Source organism: Wasmannia auropunctata, unplaced genomic scaffold (assembly GCF_000956235.1).
Source record: "Wasmannia auropunctata unplaced genomic scaffold, wasmannia.A_1.0 LD336000.1, whole genome shotgun sequence".
Lineage (NCBI taxonomy): Eukaryota > Metazoa > Arthropoda > Insecta > Hymenoptera > Formicidae > Wasmannia > Wasmannia auropunctata.
In genome coordinates, this window is record NW_012026890.1 from 2,712,332 (window position 1) to 2,730,777 (window position 18,446).

Consider the following 18,446-nt stretch of genomic DNA (forward strand, 5'->3'; position numbering starts at 1 on the left):
AAATGTTGCGCCGGAAAACTCGACCGCTATCAATCGACCGCTGAACGATTGACAACTCGCAATGAGGACAATTTGTCGAAGGGCTCTCTATCTTTTTCATAAATATTTCATACTTAATAAAATAATTCTAGTTTCTTGTCTTTGTGCACAACATGCTTGACAGGAAGACATCAAAGAATTCGTGATAAGATAGTTCCATTTCTTTTTGTTATCATTTAGTTTGTCGTGGCTGAGACAGCAGCAACTGAAACTCGCCGCCAGACGAGATGAAAGGAGCCCCGGCAAGCTTTGGCGACAAGAGACCGGAAACCGTGTCATCGGCGAGCTCAGGAGCTTGCAGAGGGGAAGATTGAGATACGACGGTTACGCGAGCGATTCCGCGGTCCTCGATGACGATGACGATGGCTGGGCACCGAGTTCCGTTGGGCAGGTAAGAAATCATCAAAGGTTGTTTGACTTGATATCGGTTGAAAACAATTTTATTTGATCTTAATCAATAATTAAATGTTTTTACCTGAATTTTTCATAGTGAAAAAACAGCAAAATTTTTATTTTCTCGCAATACTCAATACGATATGTAGAGACTTTTTTTTGTGAAATTGTTAATCCTAGAATGCAAGTATGACATAGCAGAAATTGGAGAGCGTATATTTAATGAAAGATTAATGATCTCGTTTGGGACAATTATTTACTATTAAGCTTCCGTATTTATGTAGTATCTAAAACTTTCCCAGTACAAATACATGCAATTTATAACTTTCTCGCAACTTACTAATATAACGAGTTCGCCTGCGATTTAGCAGACAATATTTACTAACGCGAAAGACAAATCGTGCATTCTAGGAATAACTTTGTTGACATTTACCATTTATCGATTAGCCGTCGTCGAGAGCTGTTCTGTACACCTCCGCACCAGCTAGTCCTCTACTTCCGCAGAGATCGAGCAGTCGGAAGTATAATGGCAGTACCGGAAACGGCGTTCTCGGCAGACCGCGAGCGGAGAGTATGAACGAACGGCCGTTCGTTTCTGTAAAGCGTGCTTACGAGTACCGCAAGTACAACGACAGTCAGGTGAGTACAACACGTGTGTGCATTTAGGCGGAGACCCGATTGCCCACGTCCATAATTGGCCAATTTAATATAAAATTTTCTGATTCGTTGGTCTAGTGGAAAAATTTCGTGCACCGGTCGCTGTGGGTAACGGTGATCAATCGCAACGTGGTCAAACGGGATATTCTCCATTTAGGCGTGTTTCCCCACGTACTCTTTGCTCATTAAAGTTTGTTGGAATCACGCCATCGTTTCGAATATTCAAATTGTTTATTATGATTAGTAATTATACAGATTTTTATAATATTATATTTTTTACGAGGGACAAGCGATTATATTTAAATAAATTAAAACATACCAGAAGTTTAAATTAAAAATGTCATATATATATATATATAAAGATTTTATTTTAGCAGTACTTTGCATTCAGTTTGCACTTAGTATTAATATTCCTTGGATATTAGAGAAATTATGGTTATTACAAAACTAATTGATGAGTTGAATTGGCCGACGGATAACATTGGGCGAAATAAATACTTATTCACGTGGAATTCGGAACGGTGGTACGGTCGATCTCGCTTTACGCCAATAAGACGGCGGCAGCACGAACGCTACAATTTAGGCTCCATAGATAACAAGCTAGGGAAACTCCTCCAACAACGTTGTACCTTATAGAAATACCGTATAGTTAGACCCTAAATGGCAAGAAACGACCCCTCTAAAACGTAGACCGTAAGGCGATTACCTGTCCGAGATAAAAATCCCCCTTAATCCTTTTTCGTGCTATACTTTCGATGCATTTACGAGAAAAGGAACCAGAATTGCGCACTAAAAGTATTCGACACATTACTAACTTAACTATTTCAGTATTGTATAATTTCGTTTTAAGTTTTAATACATTTCAGTAGCAAAACGTTTATATTTTCTTAATGTAACATTCATTACATTAATGTTACATTAATAAATATTATCGACTAAAATATTTTGCTTCCATTATTAACATGTCATTATTATAAAAATATTCTTTTTTAACGTAATTGTATACGTGATATGCATTTGCGAAGAAATAAGCTGAATTTTTATAATAAAGTATTGGCTATGAATTACGAATTAATTTTTTAATAAAATTTATTTTTAATTTTAATTAACGTAATTTTGTTTTTTCTTGTTATGCTTTCGCAATTTTAATTAAAACTGTTTGCGAAATAGCTACGAGCTAGAATTATCGAAATCATTCTCTTTCTCTCTCTCTCTCTTTTTATCGTTATCGCTCGACGTGAACAATTCCCAGCTGATGCGGCAGCTGCGTTACGACTATACCGCGTTAACTCGCGCCATTAATTAGCCCGCGCAATTAATTAACAACCTGATTTGGGCTTAAAGCCTCGCCAGCGTGGGTAATCGAGGGCACTCGGAGCATAGCACCGAAAGGATTAAACGCTCTTAGTTCGCCGGCATGTAGCATAGCGCTTGGCTTGCATTCCAGAGCCCTCCGACATCCCCCCGCTCAGCCTTAGTGGCCGCGCCACCCTTAGGGTTCGCGGCGAGCCAACAATCGAGTTCCTGCAGCAACGCCGAAAGATCGCAACAGCATCAGCACCAACCGCCGCGGCCGGAGTCGCGCAGCGATAGCTTCGCGCGCGCGGATGCATTGCTGCGCGAGCATCGCCATCATCAATTGCAATCCGGTGTCATCGGTGGCGTCAGCAACGATCATCCCGAGCGGAAGCAGACGATCGCGATTCAGGAATACGCGACGTCTAGTCGAAACGCACGACCCGAGTCGAGGAGTCGCGTTGCTTATCAGAGCGTCGGGAGTTACAGCTCGACCAGCAGCAACGACCAGGTGGACAGCGGATTATTAGCGGTGGTCGATCAGCCTGACCCTCTCGTGAGCCTCATTCAGTCTCTAGCCGAGATCTCGCCGATTCGCGCGTCCCCGAGCATGACAAAAACCGAGAACGAGCAACCTGCAGTCGGCGGCAGCGCGATAGCAGCCGCTACAATATCTGCCAGTGTGCCTAGCAACAATGTCACTAACTGCTCCCCTAATCAGTCACCAAAAGCATGGCAGAATTGCACCCAGGTTTGTCTCCCCTTCACACGCAAGTCCCACCGCGCGTCCACGCAATCAGTAATTATTTCATAACATGCACTATGCCTTAATTTTTTTTTTAATGCGTGCTACTGATTGCGCTAGTCGTTAATTGAAGTTCGACATTTTAGTCTCGATATTCCGAGCTTGTCCATTGCGCCTCGCTTGGCTGGTAGCGCGTAGATGGACGTAGAAAAACGGCGATGTGCGTTTTGTAGCTTGCCACTAATCGGTGTCTCGTCACTTCGTCACGCCCCGTCAAGTGTCGCCGGCTACGTAATTACAATAATCGTCTCGAATTCCACACAGCCGCACAATGACTTGGCGTCATCGTGGACCGAGAGGAGCGTCAGCCCCGGAAGCGCGGTCGTCAGCGGCGCCTCGCGACCGCAGACCCCGGCGTTTCCGGTTCATCCACGGACGCCGTACGTCAATAACGCATCACCAACGGTGACGTTCGCCAGTGATCGCACCTACGTGACGTCCAACAACAGCTACAATGTCAGCAACAACAACAACAACGAGGCTGGCGGAAACAATAACAATAACGTCGGAAACTACGGCGCCGAACGAACGATATATATCGAAGAACGAAGGGAAGCCTCGAAGGAGACGGGGCTTCCACCCAAGAGTCCGACAACACAGCGGTAAGTTCAATATTTTACTCTTCGTTCAATACACATTTCCATTTTGAACATATATAATTGAAAATTAAAAACTCTTCAGGATTTCAGCTAAAAGTTTAAATTTAATAAAAAATATTTAATTTAATAATTTATTTAGAAGATTAATGGAGGGAGAGAAATTTAACGAATATTATTATCTGCGATAATTTTAATTAAAATATTAGGTAGAGAAATAAAAACTTTCTGCTTTATGACGTAAACGTTCTCATTTTTTTGATATTAAAATTTTTTACGGTAAATTTTAACGCGAGTGTCAGAATTGGGATACTCGCTACTGGATATTTTATAAATTTAATACAAATATTTTCTATCAAGCCATGCGTATGACAGATTTTCCTTGAAAACACGATGAAGGATCGCAAAGCGACGGTGATGATGACGAAAAAATGATATTCGTGATTTTAGACGCTTGAGTTTCCCGGCAAGCGGGCCGCTTAAACAAACGCATAACAAACGATGGCCGCTCACTAACCAATCGGCGTCGTTCGACTATAGGTAATATACACGAAAAATCGCGCGAGCGAGTGATCGTAATTGGATATGCAATTAACGGTGCTTTAGAATTAATCACAGCGATCGCGGTGAGCGTCGCGCCCAAAATGTGCACTATGAATGTTTTGTGTCATGTTACTAATCGCGCGCGTTGAATACGCCCGGGGAATGCATCCCACATCATATCATAGACAGTGAATCACTTTTCACACGACATCACGTACCTAAATCGAAAACACTTCTACATTGGATTTTTTTTTTGCTTTATGTTTCCGAATAACATTTTCATGTAATTTCGTGATCGTTTTACTTGCATCTTTGGTGTTTTATCGTTGTTATGAATTGGAAGCATTTATTGCAGATTAGTTTTGGAAACTATTATTTTATGTCTGCGGAGTTGTAATAGGGAAGTTTAGTATATAGTTGATCGTATCGTGAGCATAAATCTCTCCCGCTGGCTATGCCGGCCATATGTGTGTTGCACCTTCGAACTAACAAGAACTCGCGCTTCCCTGCATCGTGTGTCATATAGAAACTTCTCACAGAGCAAGTGCGTTATATATCAACGAAATAAACTTTGTTATTGAAGAACCAAAGTAACATTTCCATCCTCTGAGAATTCCTCGGGGGGAGGGGGGGAGGGGAATTCTTTTCTATCCATCCTACTCTTCTACCCGCTTCTCGCTAGAGACGTTCGCCCCGTTTAACTTTAGAGGCACTTCTCTCTCCTCCAAAATTCTCTTCTCCACAATGTGTACATCACCCTTTTTCCGGTATTTTCCTCACGATGTATAGCACTGTGCACGAGTCAACCGACACACATATCTGCCTGCACGGAAATGTCGGTATATTTTCGCGGAATTTCTTCTAACGTTACGCTCGGTTGCTCCTTTTGCAGTAAGGACCGACCTGTTTCTCCTGTAAGCGAATCAACGATGTCGCAGCCGCAGGCTATTTCGCGCAGTCCTGGAACACCGACCCACGTAGAATTCGCCCAAAGCCCCAAGGTAAGCGTGGCAATATTACATTACGTTCATATTATCGTCGCTGTTTCAATCCCATCGCGATGACAGAATAATGGGAATATATACTCAATGCGTTAGTAAGCTTCAACCGTAAAATTTTATTTAAATTTTTAATTTAAAATGATTTTTTCTTAAGATTAAATTTTTTTGTTGAAAAATAATTTGGAAGTAAATTAGGTATGCTGGAAGTTTCATGTTAGATATAATATTTTGGTATACTGATAGGGAAAATATATTCTTGTAATAACTCTCTTGTTTTGCAGAGTGCTACGTCATACACGTCTATCAACAGTGCTGGTCAATCTTCGCCGCAAGTTCAATATTATAGTTCGAGACGCTCCAGCGTTCACTCGAACACCGAGCCCCAGGAGGTAGCTGATGTTAATGTGAAATTCGTACGCGATACTAGCAGAATCTGGTACAAACCCAATATATCGCGGGAGCAAGGTAATTTTTTAAATTCGATGTTATTTTATCTTCTTTTTTGTTGAATCAATGACTTTTTTATTTATCATTGTAATAGATGAAAAAGAAATATTATTTTAAATATATTTATAATCGCGTGCAAACATACAAGTAACAATAATTTGAACTTTATTTATTACTTTACAATATTTCGAAATTTGCTTTTCTCTTTATTTATTAATTTAATGAAATACTCATATATCTAATCTCTTATGCAATGGCTTAAGAAATTACACTCGAATAGTGTGAGAAATTAATAACATTGTGAAACTTTTTCTAGCAATCTCGATGCTGAAGGACGCGACACCCGGCACGTTCGTGGTGCGAGACAGCAACTCGTTCCCGGGTGCCTTTGGTCTGGCATTGAAAGTGGCTACGCCACCTCCTGGTGCGCCCAGTAGCCCACGAGATCCCTCGAGCGAGCTCGTTAGGCACTTCTTGATCGAGCCGACGTCGCGCGGCGTCAGGCTAAAAGGATGCGCAAACGAACCTGTCTTCAGCTCACTCTCGGCACTGGTTTACCAGCACAGTTTGATGGCCATGGCGTTACCTTGCCAACTGCTGCTACCTGAACCGGAAGCGGCCGCCAGAGCGCTAGACTCACCTGGTACCAATAGCACTCAGCAGCTTCTCGCTCAAGGAGCTGGTAATTAATTTATTACAATTTTACGCGTTTTGAGTGACACGAGAGATACGATAAAAAGAGGACACGGTTAAATTAAGGTCTTGAAATAATAATAACATTTTGAGATATTTTATTTGATCTTATATTTAAAGCAGATTAACCGTGCAGAGAAAAAATAAATTTAATTATTCAATATTTTAGTTATTTTAAGTTTTAGTTTTTAATTTATAAATCCCTAATTTTAATTTACTAAAAAGAGAAGAAATTGTTTTTTAAATATTTTTAATTTATTTTTTTACAGCTTGCAACGTTTTATATCTCTTTACAATTGACACGGAGTCATTGACCGGACCACAGGCTATCAAGAAAGCTATCACCAATTTATTCGATCAAAAGCCTTTGCCGGTCGCCACAATTGTTCACTTTAAAGTCTCCACGCAGGGCATTACTTTGACTGACAATGCAAGAAAGCTATTTTTCCGGCGACATTATCCCACAAATAACATAAGTTATTGCGGATTGGACACTGAAGAACGCACGTGGGAATTCACCAGCGAAGATACTGGAAGACCACTTAGCGCACAGTATGTTTTCAAATTTATATCAATTTTTTCTGAATTAAGAAGTAAAATTATTCTATGTGATAAAATTATGTAAATTTCTTATAATTTGAATAATATATATATATATATAACACTTGAGAAATTTTGTTTTCTAAATTATATTTATTTTATAATTTTCTAAATTTGTCGCAATGTGAAAAAAGGAAATTATAATTCTAAACCTCACAAAAATTGCGAATTATTTAAGCATATCAAAGGAATTCGATAATTTTAATATCGAATATATTCATGTTAATGGTTTTTAATATTTATCTTAAATTTAATTAATTTGCTTATTATTTTTCTTTCCAGTCGTTGCTTCGGCTTCGTGGCAAGAAAACCCGCTCACAAATCGGACAATCAGTGTCACGTCTTCGCCGAACTGGAACCAGAGCAACCCGCTACGGCTATCGTAAATTTCGTGAATAAAGTCATGATGGGAAGCTCCATCGCCAAGGCCAACATCGTTTAAGAATTGCTACCCGCTCGCCAAAATCGCCAAGAACTAACGGGCACAAATGTCATCGCGAATTCGTTAACGGTTTCGCCTTTAAGGTCGATACCAACACATATCCTTAGCGCAAAAAAATGCAAAGTCCAATCGAGGACAAAACGACTGAGAAGTTGGGGATAACGGGACGAATAATCGATATAATCGATTGATGAAATTCCGCTGACACGCGGAGGACATACGTGGATTCTTCTGAAAAATCCGCTGGAAATGGCTGCACGAATTAAATCATTATCATTAACCGACTACTCGTAATAAGTCTTCGTGCATTTCGTAGCGTTGAATCAATAGGACATTCATGTTGCAAACAGTAGAGACGATATAATTATCGATTATCGCCGGGAAGAGGTCGAGGATCGCTCTCTTTGGAAGAGAACGAGGAGAACGAGAGGCGATACGTGAATCGATTCCATCCTCGCGTCAATATGCAGTCAAGATAAGAAAGTTGTTGTTATGATTATCGTTACTGTTGCGATTTAACGTAGCGAATAGTAAAGATACAAACGGATGGTCTAAGAAGGGTAAGGTGGTCAAATGACTGCGTTGGAAAAATTTGGTACATATAATTAAAATAATTTTATTTTATTTTAAAAATTATTATAAAAAATTATAAATATTTTGCCTTCTTATATTTATAATGAATATAATTATAATTTAGCGTATACTATTTACTATATATTTAGTAACTATTGAAGTACTTCAAATTTTAAGACGCACTTCGGCGAAATGTATTTAAGTGATGTGTTCTCGCTCTCTTCTCTCTCTTCACGTGTATCTTAATATTTTTCGGGAAATTTTTTTTTGCGAAATTTTGAAGTTCACGATCTCCACCACCTTTCCCCGCTTATGGATACGATCGATCAGCCGCACGCGAACTTACCGATAGCTCGTAGTCATAGTTGAAGAGAATCAACCGTGCTCTTCGCGCGATCTACGAAGGGCATCGAGCATTCGAAACGAGCGTATCTCGCGCGACACTGAGTGCGCTTTTGATTTCGGACAGCATCTATGCATTGCGCACGTAAAATATACGCGTACATTTACACACATCATTACACATATTATGTACATGAAAATATCACATGAACGTTAACAAAAACCTGTGCTCGCGCTTTAAATTATTACCACGGTCCAGGCATTATTAATTACATGATTTAAACCTTTAAAAAATAATTTATAATTTTCGTTTTATTTAAAAAATGTTTTATTACAGAATTAATAGTAAATAAATTTATAAAAATTGCATAATTACAAAATAAGGCGTGACGAGACAGTGTATTCTTTCAGTGAACCCATAGATTCTTGCCATATCGGGCTCGCGTATCGTTGAGAGCTTACACTCTCGGAATTTATCATTACGTTTTAATATTTTATTTAAGAACTTCAATTTTTGGAGAAACATCTATAATAAAATTTAGATAACGATTAGATCGTTAAATAATGCACGAGCATCATAAATTCATATATTATCACGTTATACTTGAGACTCTCGAGTAATGTTTGACAGAGAATGTTACGTCATTTGCAGAGTATATATTATACATAAATCCCTACACACATACACACGCACGTATAAAATCCCCGTGTCATGCTCCCTCGATGTATGAAAGAATGGTGTTATAAATAATTGTAAATAGGCCACGAGATGATAATGTCGCCTTAAAAGAAGGCCTTGAGAAAAAATCGTCGCTAGATGAATGACACTTAGCGACTTATGGAAGAAGCAATGCTATGATTAGAATCAGCTCGAAAGTTGGGATGAATAATGTTACTTGAGGAGGAGTATGCACGTGACGAGACAGTATCGCGCGTATTCTTTCAGTAAATCCATAAATTCTTGCCATTTCGGGCTCGTGCACCGTCGATGAGCACACACTCGACGACGAGTATCGTCTCGGCGGGCACGACGATGAGCAGTCAATTATTACGAATCGAATCGATTGTATTGTAATTACGACAATACGACGGCGCGAGGGGACCGGCCGCTCCGGTGTTTGCAACGGCTTGGCTTTCCTTTTGACGTCGTCGAAGTTTCTTCGTCTATTTTCGCGGTCCCTTGTCTAACTTTTGTCTTCCGAACGAAGGTCGGTCGAAGCTTTCGGCGTCTCCTCCGTTCTCTGCGAATTCCTCCACGATCGAGAGCGGGAGGACCCGTAGTTACGCAATGTGCTAGTCAAAATTCGTACTGTATATTCGATGGACAAGAAGTAGGTTAAACGGTGACCTTAGGAGCCCTTTAACGGGGTATGCTTGGCCCTTCAATGGCGTGAGGTACGTCACCTCAGATTAGATGTAAAATGAGTGTAATGTGCTCTATCTTGTGAATGATGGGCTCGAAACGACAGAGACGATTATTTGGATGCCGTTGAAAGGATTAAGGGCCCGCTTGAGAGAACCGACCGTGTCTTCTTTCGCGTTCTTTCTTCTCTTCATCGTCCGTCTACCCTTTCTTCTCCGTCTAGATTTCCTTTCGTACGCGTCCGAACCCGACTAACAGCGTAACATTAATTTAACATTCAGTCATTATAATAATTATTATTAATATTATTATTATACTTGTTTACGCTCTATTATATTCTGTGTACGTTTGCGCAATAATTGTACCGTTGCGTGCCGCATGGGTACGCGCGTATAGTTGTAACAACAATAAATCATATTCACAGCGTGTTTTGAGTTTTGCATCTATCCTGATATTTTAAACCACTTGCACTCCTTAAGATATGTATTATTCGTTTTTTATGAAGTTCATTCACAAGCAGTTATCGTTGCACTTAGCAAAATTTAATCTCGATTTTTATTATACTACTAAAATCATGAGAGTTTTATTAATCTCTTATTACTTTACATATAAATACTTATTTTCTTTTAATAACTTCATCTAGTAAATTATAATAAAGTGATTTACAATGATTTATTTCTACATTTCTCATCAATTACCAACGTGTAAGAAACAGAAAAATTTCACATATAAAGAGAAATTAAATTTCTAATAATAATAAATAATGTACTTCCATCTATACGTGCTTAGATTTTTAAAAAGTTTTAACTGTAGTAATTACGTAAAGCCCCCATTACGTAGAAAAGTGGATTTAATACATATAGTTACGGTTGTTTGAACACTGATATCGTGAAAACGTGTTTTGCTAACGGCAAATTTACTGACCTACTACGCATCCCGCCATACCAAACAAATTCACCGGAATACGTTTGCTTAGCTTGAAAATTCGCTTTATACAATTCAATTATTTTGTTATTTGAATTATTTTTTCTTCTCTGCATTAAGCAGGAAATTAATTAGAAAAATGAAATTAAATGATCTAAATTTATAATAAAGTAATAATAAGGTTCTTAGAAAATATGAAAAATATACATTTAATTTTGAATACATATTAATCTAAAAATGTACATTAAACGTTTGTAATGTACATTATACATTTGTGATGTACATATACGAATCACTGTTGTATTGTTAAATGTCTATAAAAATTTGAATTCTTTTCTTCTCAAAAAAACTAATAACTATCGCCAAGATAACGATACAGTTGAGCATAAAATAAGTTACTTTTCAGATTTTACTGCTGTCGCAAACACGAACATTATCAGAAATCTACATTATGTTGAACGATTAGTCAATCCAAGTCGATTCAAATCACCGTAAGTTGACATCGATAAATGTATCCGACCTTTCTAACTCTTTGAATATCTCATATCCATTAACCCCGAAGCCTCTGATCCGCTGTATGACTAAAGAACGAACGTCATCTAGCGCAGAAATGAAATCCCGTAATCCAGGCCCGTGGGGCAGAACAGTGAAACCGTGAACCGTCGTGTTTCACGTTCCTGTATGAACCAGCGGTTCCGGCTACGGGTTTGCCAGTCAACGAGGAACCTTCGAGACGATCGAGCATTCTGACGCGATCGAAACACACACCATGAGTGCAGCCGACGTTGAGTCGATCTTGTGCGTGATTCTCGGGGTTTCGGGGATCCTCATGTCGCATCCGACAAACAGCAGTCCGTATCGTGATAATTACACTGTGACACGTCCATATGATTACTCGGAGGACAAGATATTCAAGAAGGAAAAAGCACTGGATGAGGAAAGTGGGTTGGTGTCATCGCGATGATATAATCAGAAGCTTCTTAAATAAGTTGATAAAGTTGTGAATTAAATTACCTTTTAATATCTTTAAAAAAGATATTTAAAAATGATTAAAATTTTATGTCTAAAAAATTAATAGAAAATTAATATTTTGTGTCTAAGCAGAGAATAAAATAAAACAAGTGATTTTAATATATCTTTTGGAAATATATATGATATAAATTTTAGATATTAAAAAGAAGTCTTTGATGATTTTTTATTTAAAAGTTCTTTCTCTTTGTATCTATTTATTCATCTATTTCTCTTAAAAACGCCTAAACCTTTTGAACAGAGAAAGGGGAAAAAAGAATTTATATTTATATTAATGTTTCTGCAAAAAAATGCAATAAATATTGCAAATTAAAATTTAATTCTTGTATAAAAAAATGTAATTATTGTCACTTTTCACATTTAATTTAGCCATTGCAACTGCTAACATATATGCTTTTGCTAAGTAAATACGTTCAATTATGTTAATTAAGATGCACCTTTTCTTTCGTTATGTATGTGCTACCTGTTCTAGTTTTTTTCCTAAGAAAATTTTTCCAAGAGAAAGTAGATCATAAGTAACGTTAATCATGAAAGAATGTTGTATTGTTTTGCTTGTTTTCTGAAGTAGTTAATGAGGAAAATAAAATGTACTTTACGCTAGCACGAGAATGGCATTCTTAGCATTTCAAAAGCACGTGGCATGAACGTCATGACGCTGATATTGACATTTAAAAAAATCCCCATACAATCGGAATATCTTTATAACATTTCGAATTCTTCTGATAAAATTTATAATAAATAAAATAATTATTTTTAAATTCTAAAAATATGAACTGTTTTTAAACTATATGTACAAAAATTTACTAAGTAATATTGTTTTTTTTTGTAATTAAAAACATGTCGCAAAATATTTTAACATAATTAATATAAGAAATATTAAAGAAAGAATATTTTACGTCATAATTTTACGTCATAACAATTAATAATAGTCGACATATAGTTTGCAGAATTCTCAAAACGATCAAAAAGTGCAATCGTGTTTAAATTCCAAAGATGGAGAAGAAGAAAGGCTCGTATTCACTGAAGCAAGTAATCGTCTTCACACCCAGAACACACCCAGAGAATACTGGGATGATGATGATTACAGAGGTTTTTCTCTATTTGGCCTCGTTGAATCCATGCTGTCCGTCGTAGCGACCGGACTCAGCACAGTCATGAGCAGTATCGTTGGTACCGAGAAGAAGGATTCACGATCACGCACCAGAAGAATAAATTATAGAAATTATCATTTAATTAGGGCATTTCCTAACACGGAAAATCAAGTTACGGATCTGCGCGAATTGAGAGAAGCTGAGCCTGAAGACATTAAATTTTGGTTCTTTCCAAATCCCAACAGGTTCGTGTTTGCATTTTTATTGTAACAATTAATTATTTAACATGTATTTCTATACCCATATTTCTTATAGAACTTCCGACATGATCGTGGCGCCAGATCTCGTAAATGATGTTAAAGATTATTTGAGGGATAAAAAAATTGACTTCAAAGTATTAATATCGGATATTCAGGTAAAAATATAAGTAAATATTTTATATATCTTCGACATATATTAATATTATTCAAGATACTGATGATGAGTTTTCGTAAAAAATACATGGAATTCAAAAAATCTATTTTTGTGTTGGTAAGAATATTATGTTCAGAAAACTTCAATAATATAGTAATTGAAAACACTTAACTGACAACTTAATTGTTATATTTTAACAATTTGTAAATAACTGGTATCTCATTATCTGCAATAATATCGGAAGGAAATTCCAATGACAGCTGATGTTCATATCTAATGCTGACACACTTTACTTATAATTATCTTTTCAATGATTTCTTTCTATAGTGTAAAGATACAAAAGTAACATAAGAGTAGAGAATAAATCATTTGTAATATTAAAATGCTGGATCAAAGGTTTTTGTTACTGCATATATTAATAGTTATTTATGCGTTCCATTGACTGATGGTCATAGTAAATTACAAATAGAAAGGAGAAATTTTCCTGGTTGTCTGCATGATTAATTAAAATGCGACTTTGAATTGAATGTAGTCAGTAAAGTACTTTCTTTCTCTCATTATTAACAGAAGACGATCTCTTATCAAAATCCGAAGATGTCCAAAGAACAGCGCGAAGATCTGGTCACCACTCAAGGCCATTCAATGACATGGAAACGTTATCACCGATACGGAGGTAAAATCGTGTTGCAAGGCATTTTTTACGTTGTGCTCAAATAATTTAACTTATATATGCTTAATAGTTATTAAAATGTAATTTAATATTTAATACATTATAATGTAATACATAATTAATATATCGTAAAATTTAATATTAATTTAATGTATATAAATAATTTTGTCAGATAAATTAATTTTTGTTTGATATATGTATATGAATGAATTAGTAGACTTAATTCAGCAATATAATAAATTGACTTCCTTTTTTGGCAGATATAATACGTTACTTAGAATATCTAGCCTTTAGATATCCCAAAATGGTAGAATTAATAACTCTTGGACACAGCTACGAGGGCCAACCGATTAAAATGGCAAAGGTTTCGACAGGATTAAACAAAGAAGGCGAAAGAAAACCTGCTATTTGGATTGATGCCGGTGAGTTCCTTTTACAGAGAGAGAGAACAGTCATTCTTCTGATATCAAAAAGAAAAATTGAAAATAGTTGTAATTAAAATAGTTGCGAATAAATAATAAATTACATGTATTAATGAAATAATTTTAAAAACTTTTCCATCTTTTGTTTGATTTTTTTTTATTATTATTATTAACATAAAAAACTTTTATTATGGACAACCTGTTGCCAAAATTATGGCCAGCCGATTTTTACCGACGTTAGAGCCGTATGCTTCCCACGTTTTACACACATCTCGTCCCGTTAGATCATCTTTTCGGTAAACCGTCATCATCTTCGCAGGCATGCACGGACGAGAATGGATCGGTACCGCAGTGGCGACCTACATACTGAATCAGTTGGTAGAGAAGAACTCGAGCTACTCAAAATTGTTGGATAATTCAGACTGGATGATTCTGCCCGTTGTTAATCCCGACGGTTATGAGTACAGCCATGTCGGCGATCGCTTTTGGCGGAAAACCAGAAGCAATCACGTGGAAAGTCAAAACGATAGTAGGTGAGGAGAGGAGAAAAATTGTTGTTTTTTTTACAACCGCCGCAATTGTATATACAGATCTTAGATAATCAATTAAATAATATTTGCTTATAATAATTATAATGCTTATATAATTTCTATTTAGATATACATCTGTCGTGAGCGACATACGTTAAGAGAAATGTTAAAGATTAGATTGCCGAACGAGATAAGATTTTAGATTTTGAGATAAGGAGAAAGTTGTCTCTGAATTGAAAAACATTTTTTTATAATGCCTTTTATATAATCGATGTTTATGTAACGAAGTAATTTTCAGCGTCTCGCCCGTTGCTTAACTAAAACAGAGCGGGATCTTCTTTTCTAGGTACACACCTTCCAATTTATTGCAGTTCGTGACGCACTATGCGAGATGGTTCTGGACTACATGCGAAGGAGTCGATCCGAATCGAAATTTTGCATACCACTGGGGCGAAGAAAAAGATGGTGGTGCGAGCTTGGATCCTTGTCACGAAACGTATTCCGGGCCTTTCGCCTTTTCTGAACCCGAAACGAAGGCCATGGCAGATTATATTATGGCGAACAAGCAACATATTCGGTACGCTAATTGTCAAATCAGTACTAATTTAATTTTACTATTTAAAATATATTTTACTTTAAGTTTTCAATTGAAATTTTAATTTAAACATTTTATAATATTACTGATAATAAAATTTTCATTTTCAGAATGTATTTGACTTTGCATTCTTATTCTCAAATGTGGCTGGTACCGTGGGGTCATACACGTTCGAAGCCGACGGATTACTCCGATTTGGTGAACGTAGCGAGAAAGGCGATTAACGCGATCGCGAAAGTTCACGGCACTAACTATCAACTTGGACCAGCAGCAGAACTAATGTATCCGACTTCCGGTACGTACTTCAGCATATTACTTATTTTAATTTCAATATACCCTTTAGATTCGTTTGCGTAAAGGATTTAATTTGCGTTGGTTTATGGCCAACATTACGAAAATCAGATATTAAGATAAGATTGTAGCACTTCGCAATATGTCACGTCACATCGAATGAGTTTTTTTTCTGTTTGCAGGAGCGTCTGATGACTGGGCGAAAGGCGTCGCCTCGATAAAGTATGCATACACGGTGGAATTGCGCGACCGTGGAACATACGGATTCCTATTACCAGCTACTCAGATAGTTCCGACTGCTCGCGAAATTTGGGCAGGAATCCGGGCGATCGCACGCTTAGTTACCTGCAACACGTGAGATTCACGTTTTACGCTCCTGATGCGCATTTAGCATTTGAACGTTCTCCTGTCTTATCCAGATAATGGAAACTGGATCAATGCCCTTTATGAATCACGCAAGTTGTGAAATCTTATTGATATTTCTACGCAATAGATATGGACAGGGTACATTGGGCATTTGTATCGAGAAAAACCAGAGAAAACCGGCATTCATATGGTATTGTTATCAAAATAAGTTTAACGAGCTACAAAAGATGACGATGAGAGATAGATTTATATTTGATTGAAAACTCAGTCTGATATATCAATTTTTAAGTTACAAACAAATACATGAGATGCTGTAATAGGCTTTGAGTTTCCTAGGCGAAGTCACATTTGTAAATTGATTTCTACAAAAATTGATTATATAGTTCAATTAAATTAAAAAAAAAATTTAAGAAATTTTGATTAAATTGTAAGATTTGTAGCTGTCTTGAATGTGTTTATTTTTGTACATTTTTCTTTAATTGTAAATTAAGCGAATTATATTTCCGTGTATACAGAATTATATTAAAATTTATTAAACAACTATTAGATTAAGAATAATATTTATAGTTTAATGAAGAGAATATATGTACAATATAATGTATGATGTATGATGTGTAATGAATGTATTTATAATTTATTTTATTATATATTAGTATTGAATTCTTTTGTACAAATATTAATACACTAAATATCATTGTACTTTATTTATTAAAAGTACGTATCGGGCTATTTAATTTAATCTTTGTTTTATTTTAATTTGAATATATTATAAAATACTTAATGCAATCGATAAAAGCGTTTCTATAATGCTGCTCTTGTGCTATGAGATGAATTTCTAGTATAAAATAGTTATATGATAAAATTATTTAACTGAACGTTAATTTGTTTTATTAGAAATTAAGATAAACTCAAGAACACTAATTATTAAGAAGATGCTTCTTCTTTAAGGGACAAATTAATGATAAAGAAAACAATCAATGCATGCTTATCTATGCGTCCAAGAAGAAGTTGCCTTATCAAGGTTAATTCAAAATACACGCATACGTTATCGCGAGATTGCTCGTTATTTCGTGGTATATAAACCGTAAGATCTTGTTCCGTGCTTAAGTTCTATTGAGCTAACATACCGACAATGTTGATTCGGTGTCTTTTAGCCACTGTTCTGGTATTCCAGGGTAAGTACATTAAATTTTTACACTTTGTATATATATTCTTACAAAATTTTTTCTCATAATTTTTTAAATAAAAAGCAAATGTATGTAATTTTACGTGTAATAACAATTAATATGCAGATTGCAGAAAATTTTCTTCTAGGATTATTAAACATATGTTAGCTATTTCCGAGAAATATTTAATAAATAAAAAGACATTTAATAAAAAATTTATCCTAGTAATATATAAAATGAAAAATATCTAGGATAGTATATTTTCAAATAAAAGATTATTTCTGAAACGATATTATTTAAAAAATAAGAATAACGCTAAATATATTATAATAAAATTAAAATTAAAATTAAAATTAAATGTTTAGGTTTCACAAATATCATTATGATTCCATAAGAATTATACATTAAAGATTGTAAACATTTTTATAGCGTGTTTGGCCGTCCCTTTCGGCCTAAAACCTAGGATCACCGATGGTGAGGATGCCATACCGGGTGAATTCCCTTATCAGGTTTCTGTTCATTGGGGTTTTCCACCCTTCATTCGTTTTAACCATGCCTGTGGTGGTTCAATTATTAACGAGAGATTCATCTTGACTGCGGGACACTGCGTCATGAAATTTGGCAAGCTTAAAGTCTTCGCTGGCAAGCATTCTCTTCTTGATCGCGAGCCTACTGTGCAAGAAATTGACGTCGTAAAGACTATCGTCCACGAAAATTATCCAGGGTATGTTTATTATTTCCATTTGCGACTAAAAGTAAATATTTTAGAAACTGTAAACTATAATTTCTTTTTAAAGTACCTCCATGTAAATTATTTTGCTAATAAGTTAACAATTAAATAAATCACAGAAATTAGTATTTTTGGCATTTATTTTAATAAAGACAGTTTAATAAAGATAGTTTGAAAGATTATATATACAATATATTTTTTTAAACAAGGATCAATGACTATTTTTCTCATAACAATTGTAAGCGACTCTGACAACTATAAAAATATTTATAAGAATAACAGAGTTATAAATTGTTTAACATAATTAAGATACAGTTATTTGTAAAAATATTATAAGACATTTTTTTCTATATACGTTATTTAAAATGTTTTAAAATTATTAATATAGATTTTATATATATATGTATATATATATATATATATTGTAT

General features: G+C 35.8%; 3 protein-coding genes across 16 annotated transcripts in view; all 3 read left to right on the forward strand.

Moving 5' to 3' along the window:
* Positions 1-10,217, forward strand: part of LOC105453348 (tensin-1) — a 173,683-nt gene extending 163,466 nt beyond the window's left edge. For 10 of the 14 annotated variants that reach the window (XM_011695211.1, XM_011695212.1, XM_011695220.1 and 7 more), the window contains 10 exons: positions 220-430; positions 880-1,071; positions 2,537-3,136; positions 3,455-3,792; positions 4,237-4,326; positions 5,222-5,330; positions 5,612-5,795; positions 6,094-6,459; positions 6,740-7,022; positions 7,353-10,217. In XM_011695211.1, the coding sequence (XP_011693513.1) occupies positions 220-430; positions 880-1,071; positions 2,537-3,136; positions 3,455-3,792; positions 4,237-4,326; positions 5,222-5,330; positions 5,612-5,795; positions 6,094-6,459; positions 6,740-7,022; positions 7,353-7,512 (2,533 nt within the window). In that variant the 3' untranslated portion in view covers positions 7,513-10,217. The remainder of the gene's footprint in view (positions 1-219; positions 431-879; positions 1,072-2,536; positions 3,137-3,454; positions 3,793-4,236; positions 4,327-5,221; positions 5,331-5,611; positions 5,796-6,093; positions 6,460-6,739; positions 7,023-7,352) is intronic. The other 4 variants (XM_011695213.1, XM_011695219.1, XM_011695214.1 and 1 more) reach the window with 4 other exon arrangements.
* Positions 10,218-11,314: 1,097 nt separating this feature from the next.
* LOC105453350 (carboxypeptidase B-like) lies at positions 11,315-16,663 on the forward strand. The gene is made up of 9 exons (XM_011695227.1): positions 11,315-11,659; positions 12,684-13,079; positions 13,150-13,249; positions 13,816-13,921; positions 14,179-14,340; positions 14,660-14,873; positions 15,217-15,447; positions 15,576-15,760; positions 15,939-16,663. The coding sequence occupies exons 1-9, from the start codon at positions 11,484-11,486 to the stop codon at positions 16,112-16,114; spliced, it is 1,746 nt and encodes a 581-aa protein (XP_011693529.1). The 5' UTR covers positions 11,315-11,483; the 3' UTR covers positions 16,115-16,663.
* A 532-nt stretch (positions 16,664-17,195) lies between these two features.
* Positions 17,196-18,446, forward strand: part of LOC105453434 (transmembrane protease serine 9-like) — an 11,354-nt gene continuing 10,103 nt past the window's right edge. Inside the window, exons 1-2 of the mRNA XM_011695394.1 lie at positions 17,196-17,297; positions 17,718-18,012. Coding sequence (XP_011693696.1) covers positions 17,255-17,297; positions 17,718-18,012 — 338 coding nt within the window. The 5' untranslated portion in view covers positions 17,196-17,254. The remainder of the gene's footprint in view (positions 17,298-17,717; positions 18,013-18,446) is intronic.